The 19,012-nt window shown below is 36.3% G+C and overlaps 2 protein-coding genes across 4 annotated transcripts in view; one reads left to right on the top strand and one right to left on the bottom strand.

Moving 5' to 3' along the window:
* The first annotated feature begins 10 nt into the window (after positions 1–10).
* On the top strand, positions 11–11,625 carry LOC129578349 (transmembrane protein 132E). 3 transcript variants are annotated; one of them, XM_055466757.1, is made up of 15 exons: positions 11–920; positions 1,659–2,376; positions 5,903–6,201; positions 6,514–6,945; positions 7,121–7,281; positions 7,406–7,576; positions 7,722–7,950; positions 8,115–8,258; positions 8,409–8,611; positions 8,725–8,875; positions 8,970–9,370; positions 9,544–9,736; positions 9,836–10,412; positions 10,491–10,632; positions 10,799–11,625. In XM_055466757.1, the coding sequence occupies exons 2-15, from the start codon at positions 2,328–2,330 to the stop codon at positions 10,959–10,961; spliced, it is 3,315 nt and encodes a 1,104-aa protein (XP_055322732.1). In that variant the 5' UTR covers positions 11–920; positions 1,659–2,327; the 3' UTR covers positions 10,962–11,625. The 3 variants fall into 3 exon arrangements, with proteins under 3 accessions (XP_055322732.1, XP_055322733.1, XP_055322731.1); XM_055466758.1 differs by lacking the exon at positions 11–920 and adding an exon at positions 1,005–1,342 and having other exon boundaries at positions 10,799–11,274; XM_055466756.1 differs by lacking the exon at positions 11–920 and adding an exon at positions 1,218–1,480.
* Positions 11,626–13,114: 1,489 nt separating this feature from the next.
* Positions 13,115–19,012, bottom strand: part of LOC129577751 (RYamide receptor-like) — a 36,654-nt gene continuing 30,756 nt past the window's right edge. The window contains exons 4-6 of the mRNA XM_055465260.1: positions 16,132–16,200; positions 15,153–15,396; positions 13,115–14,481 (exon numbers count right to left, since the gene is read on the bottom strand). Coding sequence (XP_055321235.1) covers positions 14,402–14,481; positions 15,153–15,396; positions 16,132–16,200 — 393 coding nt within the window. The 3' untranslated portion in view covers positions 13,115–14,401. The remainder of the gene's footprint in view (positions 14,482–15,152; positions 15,397–16,131; positions 16,201–19,012) is intronic.

The raw sequence follows: 19,012 nt of genomic DNA, 5'->3' as shown, positions 1-19,012 counted from the left end.
GAGAGAGAGAGAGTGAGAGTGAGTGAATTTGACATGTATCGGCAAAGTTATCGTTTTGTGAATTCGTATGAAAAGATGTAAACAATGCCATTTATATATCATTTATGACCAGCAACATTTTCATTCATTTGTGCAATTCTTTGTTTCGGACATTTTTTTCTCTCTATTCATTCAATCAACAATTTTCATTGCATTTACTTGAATAGACGCGAACGCAAGAATTTCTGCAATTTAATTGCGTTGGCCGAAAAATTGCTGTGAAAATTTTCCATTCGGATAGAATCGGTGAAAGGGTTTTTTGGGAAGCGTGCGCATTCTTCATTCTACTTAAAATCCATCCGATATTTGATAGGCACACAAAGCACAATCGGAATAAAAGGAAGGACATTTTTACACCGAAAAACGTTTTACTTCTTCGCGGAGGACGGAGAGAAAGAGCGATTCTGTGTGTTGTTGTTTTTCCCTCGCTCTCACCGCACATATTTCGTGAGAGAGAGAGAGAGAGAGAGAGAGAGAGAGAGCATGTGAAACGAGCCGAAAGAAAGAAAGAAAGTATAAAATGTATGCTATTTCAAACCGCACACCGTAAATGGGACTATCTCTTGCATAGCCGTGGATAAAATATTGGAGCACGCCATTCGACGTCGTTTTTGCTGTTCTCAGTATCGTGTGTACGTACTCTCCAAGAGCCAAAATAAAAAATCAATATTTTCTTCAACTGAGATTGCGTAGCCCTATTGGGGCGTGAATTTTTTTTCCCCTAACATTCTCGGACGATTCACGAGTGAAATAATTTTTCGTTTTCGCCTTTATAACACATTTTTATGCATTGGTACGAAAGTGGTGTGTATGCGGGGAAGGATATTTCTCTAGTTGCCTTGGCAGTAATTACATAACTGGAGCACTCGAATAACAACACGGTAAATATTTTGCCATAGATATTTATTTATTTATTGTTTTATTTTGGTTAGATTTTCAATATTCCCTCATCTGAAAAAGAAAACATCGAACGAAAAAAAATGAATTAAATATCGAGTGAGAAAGAATAACAATCCGAATCATAGAACAGAGCGGAAAATAAACGAAGACAGAGAGCGTCGAATTTCGGATACTGCACTATTCATGTATAGCGCTTCATTTTCGTTCTCGTCGTAGCCATCGTCGTCGTCGTCGTTCCCGAGGAGATCTATGCGTGTTTCGACAAATTCACACACAGAGAAAACGTCAAATTGACATACGAACGCGCAATCGATACATAAATGGGCCTTTTAAGTGGCAACAGTGCATCTCACATATTTTCACTTCACCATCAATAGTCGCAGCAGCCTCAGCTCTTCTCTTCGTTAGTTTATACTTCTTTTTTTTCGTTTTTACTTCTTCTGTATTGTTCGTTTGGCTTTGCGCTTGTAAAGGCAAAACAGTATCGACGTCGACAACAACGACGACGGCTACTACCATTCGTGCAGCGGCTAGCAGCAGTGTACAAGATTTTATTTATATTTATTTCTTCTGAGTTGTTTCCACTTCGATTTTTTCGAAATATATTTTTTATTTTCCGAGATTCACATTTCGAAATGGTTTTCGATTTGAATATTTTAGATTTTTTGCATTTCCCATTCTCTAATCGAACGTATTTTCGGGTTTTATTTTTATTACAGGGAATTGAATTGAAAACAGCAAACGAATGAGGCAAAACATCACACGAAACAAATTGCATTTGAAGTTCAACACTGAATGTGTGTGTACATGTGTGTTCTTCACAATTTTCAAGTGACAAATTCATTAATTGCTAATTTAAAGCGTACTTAAATGGTGTGTGTATGTTTGAAAATTGAGTGGAAATTGTTTCGCAAGGAGATAGAGTGTAAATTAGTTTGAAACAAGACCACGACGACGACGACGACGACGACGACGACGACGAATATCAGGCTTCATTTTTTCGCCAGTGTCAGAAGTGTGTAAAGTGCATGGTGTATAACAGAAGAGTCCGTGTGTTATTGTACGTATACGAGGTGCATTGATTTTATCTCATAGAAGAAGAAAAAACAACGTACAAGAATTAACAGAGAAAAAAAATAAGGAGAAGCAAAGAGAAGGAAAGGAAAGAAGAAAAAAACAACACACCAGCAACAACAGTACCGAAGAGAAGAAGAAAAAGATTCAACGTATAAGATATATAATACAAACTTACCTACATGGATGTTGTTTATTGTGCATGTGTGTGCGATTAATATGCTGTATGTGAAGATCATGAACGCCTTTTTTCGGAACATCAATATTTTCATGCTTGAGAAAAATGGAATGGAGTTTATCTCGTATTAAGCGGAATGATTATAAACATGTATTTTTGGATAGTATTTTCTTATTTATGTTTTGGTAAGTGAACCCTTTTCCCCATACATGTAAATCACATGAAAATCATCATTGACAAAATCAAATTGTTACATCTGAATATTTGATTCGTTCGACTTAATTATTTCGTCGAGGGAAACAATTTTCATCATTTCAATTCATGCTGAAGTATTGTTGTTAGGGAAAGACAACGTTGGAGATACCATCAGTCAAAGAATGAAACATAAGAATTCATCATTCATCATTCATCATTCATTTCTCAAGAGTCTTAAGAGAGTTGAAGCCTCGACATGTTGATAAAATTGATTGAAAATATAGCGAAAAAAAAGAAAGAATTTGAAGAGCCAGATCCAGGGCCCGAAAATTCAGTAGACATATACATTTTTATAGCCGTAAAATGTTTCAGGTCACACACACACATTCGACCGACCAACCGCCTAGCCAAACTATTTGGATACATCCACAGAAGAAAGAAAACAATGCTACTAAAATGGTCTTTTCGCTTAAATTTAACACGCAAAAATGTCTCCGACTACCCAAACACAGTTACGGGGCAAAAACACACAGCGAAGAAAAAAAAACAATGCATGATAGATGGAAAGTTGGATAAATTAAATATTTGTTTACTTCATATATTTCTGCTTCTCTCTGTTATTGTTGTTGGTGCTCGCTCTCCTCGTCGTCCTATCCAATATTCCGAAGAATGTAACGAATGTGAGCGACATTGCGACGCAACGCTTTTCTTTCTTTTTTTTCTCATTTTGACAAATCCCTCATTTCCATTGACATTTCCCATCAATAATACATCCCTTTTCAACATTTCACAGCAGCTAAATGGATTTCTTTTCGCTTTTTTTTTCTTTCTGATTCAAAACTACAAATAGTGCATATTGTGTGTCGTCGCAAAACTATGTATCTATATATCCATATCGAAACACGGAAATTTTCCATGCATACTAATAAATCAATAAAAATCAAAGTGGTTTTCTGTGCTGCTGTTCACTACTGTATCATTTTCAGCCCCTATATATAAAAAAGTATGGAAAAAAGAAGAAAAAAAATATAGTGAGCGAGCGAGAGAATAATACTATCTAGAGGCTCACGTTTCTCGTGCACGTAGCGACGTTTTCAACATATACAATATATGCGCAAAACTGTCGATTCGCTCGAAAGTGGTCAATTGATTCTTCATTCAAGGGAGTTTGTATGGTGTAGTATACATACGAACACAACCACTCATTCTCTTCTATCTATCATTTTAACAACGTCAAAGCAGTCAAACGAAACGAAAACAGAGAATACACGGAAAATAAGCATAAACGTGTCACATAAAATCGCTCGCTGATGGCAAAATCAAATTGTGCACATACCGAGGAGACGAACATTTTGAGCGCTTCATGCTGAGACTTCCTATACACTATTGATGAAATGGCACAAGAAAAATGAGAAAACAAAATATATTTACGTAAATTACCACCCGAAATATGTACAAACAGAAAAAATGTGTTTACAGCGAAAGAGGGAAAAGTAAATGTAAATTGGAAAAATGGGAAAAGAAAGAAGAAGAGGAAGAAGAAGAAAAAAAAACAATGTGAATGTAGGTTCATTTGGATATTGATACTTGTGCCATATTCTCTCCGCTACATACTATATGGTGAAAAATCATTTGAAGCGGCCGACCAAATAAGGGAAATCAACCTATCCCTTTGCAATGTGTTATATTGTTCCACTTAAGAATTTTCGTTCGCTGTGGTTGTTGTTGTTGTTGGAATCGCGTGCCTTTCGTCGTGCCACCGCTGCCATGCCTCACTCGTACTCCGCGTACACATTCAATAGTGTGTAACATATATACACACATACATACTATGTGTGTTGCGAAGTGGTGCAAATCATTGAGCCTGTTGTGAATGTGCTTACATAATACCGTCTAACTGCTAACTGCCATTAACAACAATCATCAATGACGAGAGAAACGTCCTTTTGACTTTTTTTTATGACGCGAACGATGACTTTGCATTTGATGTGCATTAAAAGATTTAATTCGCGTCTGTACATCTGTCTATTCACCCATCCACCCTCTTTAGAGTCACACTGAAAATAGTGGCCCGAAGCAATGCTTCAAATGCCTGCATTGTGCGCACATGTTTCCTCATTCCACTTACTCCGCGTTCTCCTCCTCCTCCTCCTGCTTTTGTGTGCATCTTATGCTTCTATAGTTTGGTTTGCAATATTACGTATGAAACACTCACAACAACAAACTTCTCTATTCTTCCATTCATGCTGTGATTATTTTATGTATCCGTTTAATTACTGGCATTTGTTGGATTCCATTTTTCTACTTCATATTCTGCTTGCAGACACACAATATCGACACTTTTGTTCATTCGAAATTCATAATTGGAAATATGGGTGGTGGTGGTTGCTGCGGACGGCGAAATAAAGGGGTGTGGGTCCGAACAATGTCGACAAATTACGCTTCTCGTTCGGAAAACACGCAAACAAAACGGTTTTGAAATATTTACCACTCGAAGGCCAATTTCGATTGATTGAGACGCATTCGATACATTAAAATGTTTTCGCTTGCCGAAATACAGAGCCAAAAATATACAAAATTCAATAGCTTTCAACGACTCGTTCGATAATTATTATTATTATGGAAAAGTAAAGAAAAACGGTTCACATAAAAAATTCAACATTGTATAATGAGTGCCGTCGCCGTTTTTATGCCTGCTCTCTCTCTCTCTCTCTCTCGCACTTTTGAATTGGTTTGAAGAATCGAGTCGAATGCTGTTCGGTTTGCCAACGATTCCGACAACTTAAATATTTCTTCCCGTCCAAAGCGAAACTCTCTGACACTTATCAGATTGTTATGTTTTTGGTACTTAGATGCGGCGCGGCAGCATAATATGTATGTGTTATGTTTCGGTGTGAAAGAAAACATCAAACAAACACTTGACTTTGCCTAAGCCATTCGCATGCTCTTCCAATTAAAAAAAAAAAACAAGAAGAAATCCCGAAGCTAGTTAGTAAAGGAAATTAAAAGATTGAGAGAATAAAATCGGGAGAGAGAAATATTATGTGAGAACTATGGCTTTGTGAAGCAATTAAATTGGATGTCGGTTAGACGAAGGCACTGCCGCACACAGTCTTTGATCTAAATTTTATTTATAAAAATGATCCAACAAGCTCTAGTCAGTCGCTGGCGCTGCATATAGCCACTTGCCGCACACATTTCTCACTCTCCTGCACTCTCTTTCTCTGGCGGTTTGCATTGGAATGTGCTCGTTTCATCGCAGACCATCTGCGTTAACACATCATCAAATCTGTTGTTCATTAAAAAAAAATTTAATTGAAATGATGAAAATCGTTTGAAGTCAATTCGAAATGAATGTTTTTTGTTTTCTGGTTTCAATCTTTTATTCCAATATCCGTTGTTGGTTTCTCTCTGTTCTAAATAATGGGTGATTTGCCCGTAAATCTGTTAACATTTTGACATTCTCTTTCTTTTCTCTTTCCTTCTCCGGTTTCCGTTTGTTATTCGATCGTCTAGATTTTGCAAGTTCAGTTCAAGTTAGTTTTGACAAGGCCGATAGCGGATTTTTCTTTAAACATTCATCAATACAACCGCAACAGCAACTATTAAACAATCCGATCACCGATCTTAAAAATACACAAGCATCCAGCAAGGAGAATAAAGATTCAGTTTTATCGTTTAATCGTTTTACCGTCGCACAAGCCAATCATCCAGTATCGATACGCGCCAGCTATGGACCATTTTCAACGAAACAAACCGTACCAGCGCGGTACATTGTACCCGAAGATTCAGACAACTTTGGCTATCAGACTAAGGTAGGTGGAATATTTGTTTGAAACGAAAGTTCATATTTCGAGCAAACAAATAAACAAACAAACACAATTATGTACGAAGTAGACGTTTCGAAATCATGGCGCTTCGAACACACACAATGCACTGATGAGAAACATTGTGTAAATAACTTCACGAACAAAGACGAAACATTTACTCACTTTAAGCACACTTACCGTTCTTCTGTTTATTTATTCTTTTTTTTGACTGTGTGATTAGCATTCGTAATGAGCATTTCGTAAAACTCTGTTTTCTTTCTCTAATTTTTTCTTTCTCTGCTTCTTCAACCACTTCAGTCCGATGGCAAAGTTAGCTATGATATAAAACAAACGACAAATTACTTAGACATATCAGCTAGCTTAGTGCGGAATTATATACCGCGAGATTCGCCTGTACTACGTGTTCTATTTCACGGTGCCACTGATGCCGGCGTTTATTTACAACGAAGAAAAATCTGCATCCTACTACATGTTACATTAGATTCGCATAAACCGTTGCGAAATCATTGTATGCCCGATGGTGATGAAAATGTGTGCGTTGCCGAGGTGGTCATACCGCCCGATTGGTGGCCCAAATTATCACCGCCCGACAAAGACGGTCACACGAACACCGTTAAAATGCCACAGCCAATGGTACAAGTGTCATACAGTGTATTCGAACCGCCAGCCAAAAATCCAGAACAATGCGAGCCGAAAGTACAAATACAACCAGCTACTGTATTTGCTCAGGTAAATAAACGGCGATCAAACAAACCGAAAACAGCAAATTTCGTTTGTTCAAATGATGATGATGAAAAAATACCGAGTAATAAATATCAGTTGTTTACGGTGTGATAACCTAATATATATTTAACCTAATTTCTTTTTGTGTGGCGTTTTTTTCTTCTTCTTCATCTTCATTTAGGTGCCATTGACACCAGCATTAACCGCTTATAAAGAACATAAAGTTGATAATCTGCTAACATTTTTAATTCCACATCAACCACTTTACCCATTATCCAAAGTTCATATTCCAGTATTTCTACAATCAAAATCTGCACAAAACATAGCCATATTCGTAGTGAGGTAAGATTTTCAAAACCAATTCCAAGCGGTTTCTGACCTAACAAGGGTTGTGGAACCTTTGAAATTTCAATTGTTTAATGTGGGTTTCATAATAATTGACCTTTTCCGGTTGTGGTTTCTGCAGAGCACGAGCAAAATCAGGTGTTAAGATTTTGGGAGCAACTGCCACAACTGATCAATGGAATGTTTCGTTTGAGTCAGAAAACACTAAACAAACGGTCGCTCGCGTAACGATTTTCCGAAATGAGCAAGAGAGTGAGAGCACTTCATCGCCACCCAGCCTCGATGAGAACGAGTAAGTTGAATCATTTCCTTTCATTCATCTAAGACATATCCGTGCGTACACTACCTGTACAACATATGTGCGCATGCAACACATTCTATGGATATTGTAGATTCCAATAACTTTTTCGAAAATCGTTTTGTTCACAAAATTGCAGGGTGCTCGATATATTTTCATGGTTAATCGAAGTCGAGAATGTAACAAAAGAGAATCGAGACAGTGCAAAGATCATTTGGTCGGTGAATTTCGTGCAGGATGCCGGTCGAATGCAGAACTACTCATCTGAAGTACTTACAACAATGCCATTTGATGGAAAACGCCAGAAGATTATTGCACGTTTTCAGATTATGAAGGACGATATTCAATCAATTCTACCTATAGCCAAGGTATGAATAATGAGCAATTCTCTCAAGCGATTGAATTGTGCCATGGAATGCCTGGCAAAATAATGAGTTGTCAATTTGAATTTTCCACGATTCATATTCATTGTTCGTTCGTTCGTTTATTTATTTCACCAAGTTTTTTTTGCCTTCTATTCTTCTCCATTTAGGATCGCGAATTGATGAATACGGCCGTGCTTACGGGTCGTCAAGTGTACAAGGCAATGAAAGTTTTCATTGTTTCTCAAAGTGGTAAGGTTGCTGATATAACCCTTCAAAGTTCGTGCCATTCAGAAGACGAAAGTGTCATAAAGGTACGTGTGCCTGTGTATGCCATAATTATTTGCCTTGAAGTGTGTATTTCCATAACTGAATCGGAGCATTTGAGCACGGACCATTTGAAACAATGTCCCATTATTATTTCTCACTTCTCTCTCTCTCTCTCTCGCACAACAATACAATAGGTGTCAACATCCTGCAGCTCTGTTTACGTTGATGGAACTGAAACAGAAGGATCGTCAAACGCTTCAATTGTTATCAAATACGGTTCGAATTCTGGATTGGCTCGTTTCACCGTATGGATGCCAGAGTATCCATTGGAAGTGGCTGTGACCGATTTTCGTTTGTCACAGATCAAAGGATGGAAAATTCCCGTCGATGCTAAAAAGTATGTCATTATTGACGCAGTTACTTGCCGTGCAATAGGCATTTTTCATTCAAAAATGGATGAATGGATAAAAAATAAGCACACCATTTTTCCTTCTCTCTTTCTCTGTGTAGCGAACATCACAAAGAGAAACGACGCAAGCGAGCCAACACATGGTACAAGAGTTCGGAAGAATTGGGAAATGGATCCGATAAACATACATGCCGAACGCGTTACCAACAAACTCCCGTCGAAGTTTATGCACGTTTCATTGCTGTTGATCAGGTAAGGAAAAAAAGTTATGACCACGACAAACCGAGTGAAAATATGGCATTTTTGATGTTCCGAAAAATAATATCAAAATCGCATCCCCTTACAGCATTCTGGACGCGTTAGTTCGTACTTAACACGAAAGATGGCATTGCGCATAACCGAACTCGTTGAACCGTTCATTCGTGTGGCTGATCCAAAAATCGCCACACTCAGCGGTCGCATACTTCAGGGTCGTACAATGGGTCGTACCGATGTGCAGGTGTTGTCGCCAATCAATGGTCGCGTGATTGGTTCCAAAGAAATTCGCGTTGGCAGCGACAAAGTCACTATTTCTCGGCTGTCCGTTCAGGTTGTGACCGGCTTGCAGTTGAATATCAACTCAGATGGCATCTTAGAAAACGGGTATATTGCCGAAACATTGGTCACCAGACACTTAACCGCACAATATCAAGAGGGTTTGCTCGACATTGATATTGAATTCTCCGACGGCACAAAAACACCGTTACGGTAAGTCATTTAATTTGTCGCTGAATAAAAATTTTCATTCTGAAGTTGTAAATCGTTCAATCGATTAAATTTATCATTGCTGCGCACTCCGAATGGGTGCGTCTATAAAATAAGAGCTTTACAATTAAAATGAGGTTATAATTCGAGTATTGCGATTTTATCGACTGTTGCAGCGACGTGAGCGCCGATAATTACTATCTGTTGGTTGAGAGTTTGGATACCGAAGTGGTTGCATTCGCTCCAATGCTGGCATCGAGCTATCCGAGAGTGATTGCCGTGGGTGAGGGAAATGGTGATCTTTTGCGCGTAACATTGCTATTACCCGAAGACTGTCGAGCTAAACGGAACAATCAATTCAATAAACAAGTACGTGTTATCATAAGCCACAAAATGGGTTTTAAAATTGACATAATTTTCGAATTATGTGCTTAACAATTTGCATTTTCTTCCAAAAATCTATTGTAGGCATTCAAAGATGCACAAGGTCCGCTTGCGTCAACATTGGCATCGGTTCAAGTTGATTTCAATACCGCTGAATTTCCAGACAGCCCAGATACATTCCAAAACGATGGGGTCGGTAGTCGTGATCGCAAAACGAACCAAGACTCAAATTCACTCACCGATATCCTAATCGGCATACCATATAATGATGAAAAGAAACCAAACGGTGACTCTCTATCGAATCGTCATGGCATTTTCCCGTTGCAACATTCGTCGGCCACATCTGCTCTGGAAATTGGAATGTATGTGCTGCTATCCACATTTTGCTTCGCTATCGTAGTGTTTGTAGTATCGTGTTTTGTTTACGCTTCCAAGCATAAAATGATGAATTTTGAGAATAATAACAAAGATCGACCGGTGGTTGGTATGACAACGGCCGGCAATGCTACATCTGCATCTGGTCATTTCCCTATTCTACGTGAATCGCGTAAGAACCGTGATTCCACCACAAACGCACACAATTGGGTCTGGCTTGGGCGTTCAACAATGGATCGTTCGTCGATGATTCGTGAAAATAACGACCATTTCGTTAATCCCAGAGGTAAATTCAAATTAATAATGGGATTGGATCTTCTATATGAATTTGTCATACTTAATTCTAATCGATTGCCAATTTCAGACTCGAAAATTCGCATCACACGAAACCCATTACCACTTAATTATATGGAAGCTCCCGATTCCATACAACAAGCATCGACTTTTGACGATATCAGTCGAATCAATCGCGATGCCCGTTTCAGCATTGCTGGACCCTCCTACAGGTAGGCAATCGTTTGCTTAAGTAAATTGAGTAGTTTGCTTCTCGGTTTAAAGCTTTACAAACAGACCAATGTTTAGTTGAAATGCTTTTTTCTACTCCTCCACTTGTACCAAAATTCAAAATTTAACGAGCCGATTTTCTGTTTTCCCATCTGCGCGAATGTTTAGCAATACTCATGAAGCTCCCTCGCATTCAGAACCGTCTACAAGCGTCAATTTAAGAAAGCACCACCATTGCCGTGGGCTAAACCGCAATGAAGACTATAGACCACCAGTCCCACCTCATAGAAATATAGGCATAACTGCAAATGTTGTAAGAAATAATGTGTAATCAGCCGCTAGATGTGTACGCATTAGAATCATTTCTCACATTTAAATTATTTAATTACAAAAATGGAAAGAAACAAAAACAAACAAAAAAATTATTGCTACTATTAAATTTACCATAAGCTATATATGATTTTGTTATGCAGTACAAAGCAAGAGGACTAAGTAAGACAATGAATGAATGATTTTTGTTTTTAATTGTAAAATGCCATTTGTTTTTTTTTCTCTTGAATTTATCTCAATCTTTTCTTTTATTAATATTATTTTGTCACGTGAAATACATTTATATAGATATTATATACAAATATACATAAAAACTGTGTGCTTCAATTCGAAAATGCAAACTAAAAAAAACACAAAATGATAGAAATTCTCAATTTTCATTGAAGGAAACAGATTCATTCTTATTTATATAAACATGTCATAATTGAAAGGAAATTTTTGTCGCTTAGCTTTTCCAACGGTATATAAATTATTTCGTTTGCTTCAGAGCATTGAGCTTATTTGACTGGATCACGCTCGGACTTTAAACTAGATGTAACACATTTTCTTTGTTTTGTTTTTTCGATTAAATTCATTGAGATTGTCAACCGGGCAGCAAAATTGTATATCGAAATCGTTAACAGATTTTGGAATAAAGTGAATTTGCACTTCAGATGTAGCTACAATTCGTTGTAATCTCAATTGTTGTTAAGCCAGCATTAATCTCATTCAAACGATAAAGTCACACAACACTATCTGTATTTAAAGAGTCTTATGATACAAACAATTACACACGAATGAGGCAAATTCCATTTTTCATCCGTTTTAAACACTAATCCTGTAGCCATTTTAATTTCTATTCAATGTTTTGATTTATGAATATTCATAAATCTTATGAAAATTCATGCGATAACTTTCAATCACCGAAACCAATCTAACGAAGAAGTAACTGCAATTTATATATCGTCGGATTAATAAAGAGGAAAAAAAATGTTTATCGTCCAAGCCAAGAAGCTATATATATATATTTCTCAATTTCATTAAAACAAAAACAAACCAGATTTTTTTTTTTGGCCATTTCAATTCAAATATTACAAATCTAAAAGCAAATCGAAATGCATTCATGGTAGTATTTAAACAAAAAACAAACAGAAAAAAATCTAAAACTTGCAAGCCTGAGAAAAACAAAACTTACAATTTTATGACAATGATGATGATTATTATTATAATTACTGATATCATACAATTAACGAAGGGAATATATGTTATGCATAACTCAAAAGTCATCAAACACAAAATAAACCAAAAATTAAAAACTAAAACACCGTATCTTTGTTTTGATTTCGAATAGCCCTCAATTTCTTGTTTTCTTTGAACATTTTGTTATTCTTTCAGAAGGAACGACTGATCTGTCTACTGTTGATCTATGCAAAACTTTGTGAATCGGATACCTGGCCATTTGGCCAAAATCCAATTACACACACGTTGTGTGTGTGTGTTTGTGTGTGTGTGTTTGTCACCATTTCAGTTAATACTTAGTTTGACCACGATGAGTCAATTTGGTTTTCTGGGTTTGACCAAAATCTGGTCATTTTGATTGAAATTGCGAGGAAATTGTACAAATTAGCGTCTAACGTACGATAAAAAGTATCAATAAGATGATGAAAGAAACCGAACAAAATTTATCACTGATCCGAATTTGGTCAGATGATATGTGAGTGATTGTGATTTTTCTTTGATGCACAGAAACGTCGGCTTATTCTGTGCACATGCACCACATTATTGATACGATCAAATGCTTACATCGAGAGAAAAAAAAACCAATACAAACATCGAACGACTCTTTAAATCTAAAGTAAAATTGATTTTCTTTTCTTCATTTTGTTTTATTCTTATATCCAAACGACATATCTTAAGATGTTCAACCTAATTCAACACCGATTTTAAATATCAATTTATATATCTATATTTTCGTGATCTCATACATTTTGTTTCAGACATCTGAGCAGTTAGGAATACAACCGAACTTTCATTTTGCTAATCTTATACTTATATGTATATTTGCATAATTCGATGCATTTTGGATTAAAATTGGGATTGCAAGCAAAGTACACACAGCAAGAAAGCGGAAACCTTTTTTGTTGGCATAGCATTATATGGAAAATCCAGCAACAGATTGTTAGTTAGTTAGATTGAATGGTCAGAAGGAAAAAAACGGTAAAGATTGAATGCGATAAAGACAAACCAAAAAACAAAACCAGATATAAGATGTAAGTATAAGATACCGAAAAAAAACACCTATCTAAAAAAAAGAGTGCCTCCATGTGTTGCGTGTTTCATATTTTATGTCGTAATTCGATTCCTTCGACCAGGAGAAATACGTTCTCTTTTTTAAGACTTTAGCCTAAAACACATTAATTGTTAACAAATGCTTTATTGAATAGATGCGTCATTCTCTCTTCATTTTATAAAATTGTATGCACAACGGGTATTTCAAGCGGTTAGATTATTTGGCGCCTTTACGGGGGCTTATGCAATTAGATAGTTGTCCGAAAGGAGAGAAAAAGCAAAAAATAATAATAATCAAATAACAACTAACGAAACATTGTGTATGTTTGAATTCCAATGAAATTCAATGGGCCAATTTAACACGGTGAATTTAAACGTTGAATGAAATATAGTCGATGTGCATAACGACGATGTTCGCGTCGACTATCGATTTTCACGGTATTCTGTGTTTTTGCGGCCAAATTGCTTTCCCATCTTTATTTTGTATATATATTTTTTTCTCAACTTTCGCAGCTCTCAAATCGCCAAATATTTCACAATTTCAATTGAGTTCCAGTGTATTTCATCTGTTGGTTTGCTGATTTTTTTTTGCTGTAGTTCTTTTTTTTCTCAGTGCACGAGCTTAATTTTCTTCACACATCGAAATTAAATTTGCTCTGCATAATACACACCATTTGATTTTGACCGTCAACTTGAATCGAGTTTTGCCGGAACACTTAACATTTTCCATTGCACTACATATTTTTTAATGATGCAGTTTAATGGTAATAAAAAAGAACACCGTTTTTATATCTCTCTCACTTTGAAAAACTGGTTTTTCCACTCCAATTCGAATCGCTAAACTGTATCGTTTCCGCTAAGTATTTCGCTCAAAAACAGCTGACAAACCTTCTTAAATGTGCCAAATTCAACATGATTTTTGTTTCATTTTGTATAAATCTCTCTCGCTCGGTCGCTTTTGTGGCGATAGTTCTTTTTTTGTCACTGTTACTATGTTTGTGTGTGTGAAATCTTACTATAATTTTTTTTATTTTTTTCTTCTTGTTTGAACACAGACGCAGAGGTAAATTAACACATTGAAACTAAATGGCTATAACGATTCATTTTTTTTTATAGATCACATACTAAGTTCCTCTTATTTTTCTGAGCTTGTTGTCGATTCTCGTCATTACATCAAATATTCGTCTTTCTTCGGGTGCTAATGAACGTTGTTGACGTGTTAACGCGATGAAGGTGGCCAGACTCATCAATTCCTGCGGTTGTTGTGGAGCGCAAAGAGATTTTTGGGTTGTTTCCAGGAGGGCCGGAGAAAAATGTACGAACCAAACAGATTTTTGTGTGTGTATGTGTCGGTATTCAATTCAGAATCAGCATATTATCCATACGGAAATACGTGAGGCGATGAACGAGTAGCATTAAAGAGAATAAATAGAAATAACAAACAGAAGTTAGTTTCATTAATCAGACAAGCATACACAGTTTAGCAAACAAGGTGAAAGTTATTTCATTGAGCAGTTGCTGTTTCAATTTCATTCCCTACGGAAATAAAATCGAAATTGGCGCAACATGAAAATTCCTATCCCATTCTATCGAAATGAGACCGTAATTTCTCGATATCATGTAACACAATGTATGAGACTCATAATGATGTGTTTAAGTACACAGAAAACGAGTTTAATATATGAGAATATCCTTTTGATATGCAATGTAAATTGTAAATTCCGGAAACAACGTTAAACATATTTTCATAATGAACTCCAAATAACGTTTCCAACGCAACGAACACATTCTGGCGCAGTAACATTTTGATGATGGATTATTACTCTGCCATGGCAGTGTGTGTTGCGAGTATGATTTTACATATGACCATAAAAAAAACCCGATGTTTGACCGACCAAAAATTACACAAATCAGTCAAATTTACCCGTTAAAGCGATTCCAGTCCGTAGGCTTGTGGAACGATCACGTGTATAGGCGTTGATACAGCAGCATCGTCGAATTCCAGGAACGAAATAAAGTATTTGCAGGAAGCCAATGCGAAACCGTGCATTCATATAGCAATAGATAATGGGATTGTAGCAACAATGTGACATAGCCAGCCAATGGAATATGAACCATACGTAGATGATGAACTCCCATTGCATTAGTGCAGTGTTGTGCAGCAAAATCTGTGGAAATTCCAGTGAAATATTTCTCGCTTATTTTCAATTTTAGAAGGAAAAAAAAATCTCTTTAAATATTCAACGGCTTGATAACAGCCACAGTACATATTTATATAAAACAAAACAACAACAAAAAAAACGCCCAAGATTCTTTAGTCGAAACTGAGAGTGAATAGGCATTGAATATCTCGTAAATATGCATAAAATGAGAGAAATTAAAATGAATCGTAAAAAAGCAACGGCGGCAGCAGTGGCATCATCGGCACACAACGTTTTATTTCGTGTATTTGTGTGTATTGCATTGGGTGCAAGCCACACTTTCTACTGCAACCGCGATTTCCTCTTTGAATATTTTCGCTTTCGCTGCACGATTCTTGACATCTCTGAGAGAGACATACCGTTGTTCAACAGCAGCTCATTCTTGCATGTTCACCATATATGCCATTGAATCAGTTTTTAAGCCAATTCATTTTCAGTCGATTCTGGTCATCAATCCGCAGCCGATATGCTCACAAAACTGATTAATTGCCGATGTAAATCTTTCGTCGGTTCTTTTTATATTTCTTTTTTCTTTAAAATAACTCAACACAAATAAAAGGCTTTGTTTTTGGTTGAAATCAGAGCAAAAATGCCATTGCGAATAACATTTTTGTGTGTTTGTTTTATGATTATTGTTGCGGTGGTAAAACAAAGCGACATTAGGTGATTGCTTAAAAAAAAGATGAATATCTAAATACTTACCACTAAAACATTAAACGGCAGCCAACATGTAGAGAAGACGATTACAATAGTGACCATCATCTTAATCATCTGCAATTCGTGTACAACGAGAAGAAAGAAACAACAACAACAAAAAAATTAGAGATAAAATCGTTTCGGTTCAATTTTGTCATGGAACAAAAAGTGTATTTTGTCTATGATATTAAATTGAATAGAGAGTCGAAAAAAAATGTAGGACTTTTTGTGTGTAGTTCAATTCATGTTTTATATCAAAACATTAATAATGTTTAGTATCAAACAGCGAAGCTTTAGAAAATCAGCCAAGAAAGAAAAGATAAATTAGGTATTTTAGGCGCCATTTAATCATTTCTCTCCCGGCACTGGCAAAAAAAATTCAAACAAACCAAACACATTGTATTATTTATATCGTTAAGTAATTTCAGTTTTTTTTCTCTCTTCTCTCCATCGGTTTGTGTTTCGTTCGGGTTAGCGATCGCTAATCTTGGTTCATCAATCAATAGGTCATAACTAAATAACATTAAATTTCCATTAATCTATCATTTTATTGGGAGCTGTGCCTAATTTGTCTGTGCCGTGTGGTTTCAGATGAAAGTGAATTTATGTATTTAGAACTGAAGAACGTGCGCATCGCAGCGATTCGATTTCTATTTGACAGCGATGAAAACCAAAATCGGTTGGTTTCGTCAGGCTAATTATGTAAATAAACGCATTTACCCGCTTCATCTTCATCGTCGTATTATTATTATTATACGAATGTATAATACACACGCTTCGAATGTAATGTTCCAATTCAAAATCGAAATCAATGTCAATCCATGGCTAATATAATTCCAAAATGTGTTCGTTTGAAGAAGGGCGTCATCCGAAATGCTAATCGACCGGTTTTATTCAAATTCGATTTCGGTGTTTATCTTGCTTGCATAACCGATGGGAGAAAGTTTTCAAATTGAAATTTCAAATGACATGACACACAAGAACTAATCTGGAATACATTTACTGACAATTGACTATAGAATCGGATGACATGTTGCAACACACACACATGCTTATCGTTGCTTTTAACCTACTAAAAATCTCTGACCCAAAAAAAAAAACAAAACAAAATAAAACCAAATGAAACGAAAAACTGTTCGATTCAAACTTTTCGCATCACATATATCCACCTCTGAGAAAGTACTAATGCATTTAATTAGTTGGAAATGATTCAAAGCTACCGACAAAATGTTTACCGCATGTGAAATGCGCGAAATACATTTGGAAATGGACAAATTGGAGAATGCGAGCGAAAAAGAGAGACAAAAGGTCGATTCAATTGGCAACAGAACATTTTGATTCATGTTTGTGGCAGCAGCGGCTGTGTATATCATTCACGATTTTCATGTGAAATTGATTAAAAATATGCTCCTAATTAATGTGAAATAATTATCCGGTGCCCATTTACTATGGGCTACTTGAAAAAAGCATTCCGGCTAAATGACGGTTACACAATGGGCCATTTTTGTATGGTGACTGAGTTTGACCAGCAGTTGCAGTGGCTAAATTGTGAATTATTGCTGTGGAATATATGTTGAAAGGTACAAAGTGAAAAATCACATACTTATATGGTTTATGTGTTCATTTCTTTTTGGGATATTGTTTTGCCCGTGCAAAATGAAAGTAGAATCGTAAACAAAGGCGAAAGGGTTGCACAATTTGATGGCTAGTAAATGTTTGGCTACCATTTTGCTTAAATATGTTCCCAATCCTCTTTCATTTCAAAAAATGAAATAAAAATGATACGAACTGAGCAACATTTGTTTTCTTCTTCATCATCTCCAGCAAATCTGTTTGCCCGGCGATCGAACGTTTACTTTCAATTTAGAGCTGTATTGCGCTCATTTTTTTTTCTCCTTCATGGTTACGTTATATATATTTTTTGTCTTATTGTTTTCAGCGTAACGGAACAGGTCGTCGTGTTTATCTAATGCAATCTCTGAAGGTACATTTAATTTTGTTTTTTGTTTTTCGTTCGCTTCACCGTTTTGAGTCGTGTGCACAATCCAAATTGTGTACAGACATTTGAATTGCCATCAACATCAAGCAGAAAAAGCAAGTAAATTAAACCGAATTATGTATATTGTTTAATCAGTAAACGAGCATCGTTTTCAACACTATATATGCTGCTGCTGCTGTTGCTTCTGCTGCTACGAAAGAGAGTCTCGCGTACGGTCGGTACTGTTCTTCTTTTTCTCTTCCCTTTTTTATTTCTTTGCCAAATGGATAAACCTTTGAAAAGAAAAACTCATGATGCAGTCGAAATTGTGTGTGTGTGTGTGTGTTTGCAGTCCCTTCAACGCATTCCATATGCAATTTCATGAACTGGAAAAAAAGTGATTGCAAAGGTGAATTGAAAGTGACTAGGATTATGTATGCGTATATGCATAATGGATTTCCGGCAGAAGATAAGATTAAGAGCACAGCAAACACATGCACATCGCACACATTGCGTTCGTACTGAGAGTGAATCTTCATAGCAACAACAAAAATGGTGTTGAAAATGTGCGAAATTTAAAGAAAAAAAAAGAAGATGAAGAAAAAACCGAAAAATTGAAGAAGCAGGTAAAGTAATGCGCCCACCGTGCGCATCTTGGAAAGTCATTGTGGAAAAATGAAAGAAAGAAGCGACGGGCAAAGGTATTCAAAGATAAACTGGCAAAAAAAAAGAATTGTAAAACGATGGTAAAGACGATAAAAATAAATGTGTTAACTAAGATAATTCACTAATGAGAAAGTGGCATTATTTTATATAATCATAAACAATTTTTGATTTTGCTTCATTCGCTCGCCTTCCAGACCTCTCTCTCTCTCTCTCTCTCTCTCTCTCTCTCTCTCTCTCTCTCTC

The sequence above is a fragment of the Sitodiplosis mosellana genome, unplaced genomic scaffold (genome assembly GCF_009176505.1).
Source record: "Sitodiplosis mosellana isolate CC-2019 unplaced genomic scaffold, AAFC_SMos_1.0 Smas_scaffold_6226, whole genome shotgun sequence".
NCBI lineage: Eukaryota > Metazoa > Arthropoda > Insecta > Diptera > Cecidomyiidae > Sitodiplosis > Sitodiplosis mosellana.
The sequence above is the reverse complement of the archived record's forward strand: the minus strand, read 5'-3'. Positions and strand labels throughout refer to the sequence as shown.

Excerpts from the sequence above, each read along its gene's own strand:
- LOC129578349 (XM_055466757.1), top strand. The coding sequence starts at position 2,328 with ATGATTATAAACATGTATTTTTGGATAGTATTTTCTTATTTATGTTTT. Across the intron at positions 6,202-6,513 it reads ACTTTGGCTATCAGACTAAG|TCCGATGGCAAAGTTAGCTA; the intron begins GTAGGTGGAATA and ends CAACCACTTCAG. Across the intron at positions 8,612-8,724 it reads ATTCCCGTCGATGCTAAAAA|CGAACATCACAAAGAGAAAC; the intron begins GTATGTCATTAT and ends TTCTCTGTGTAG.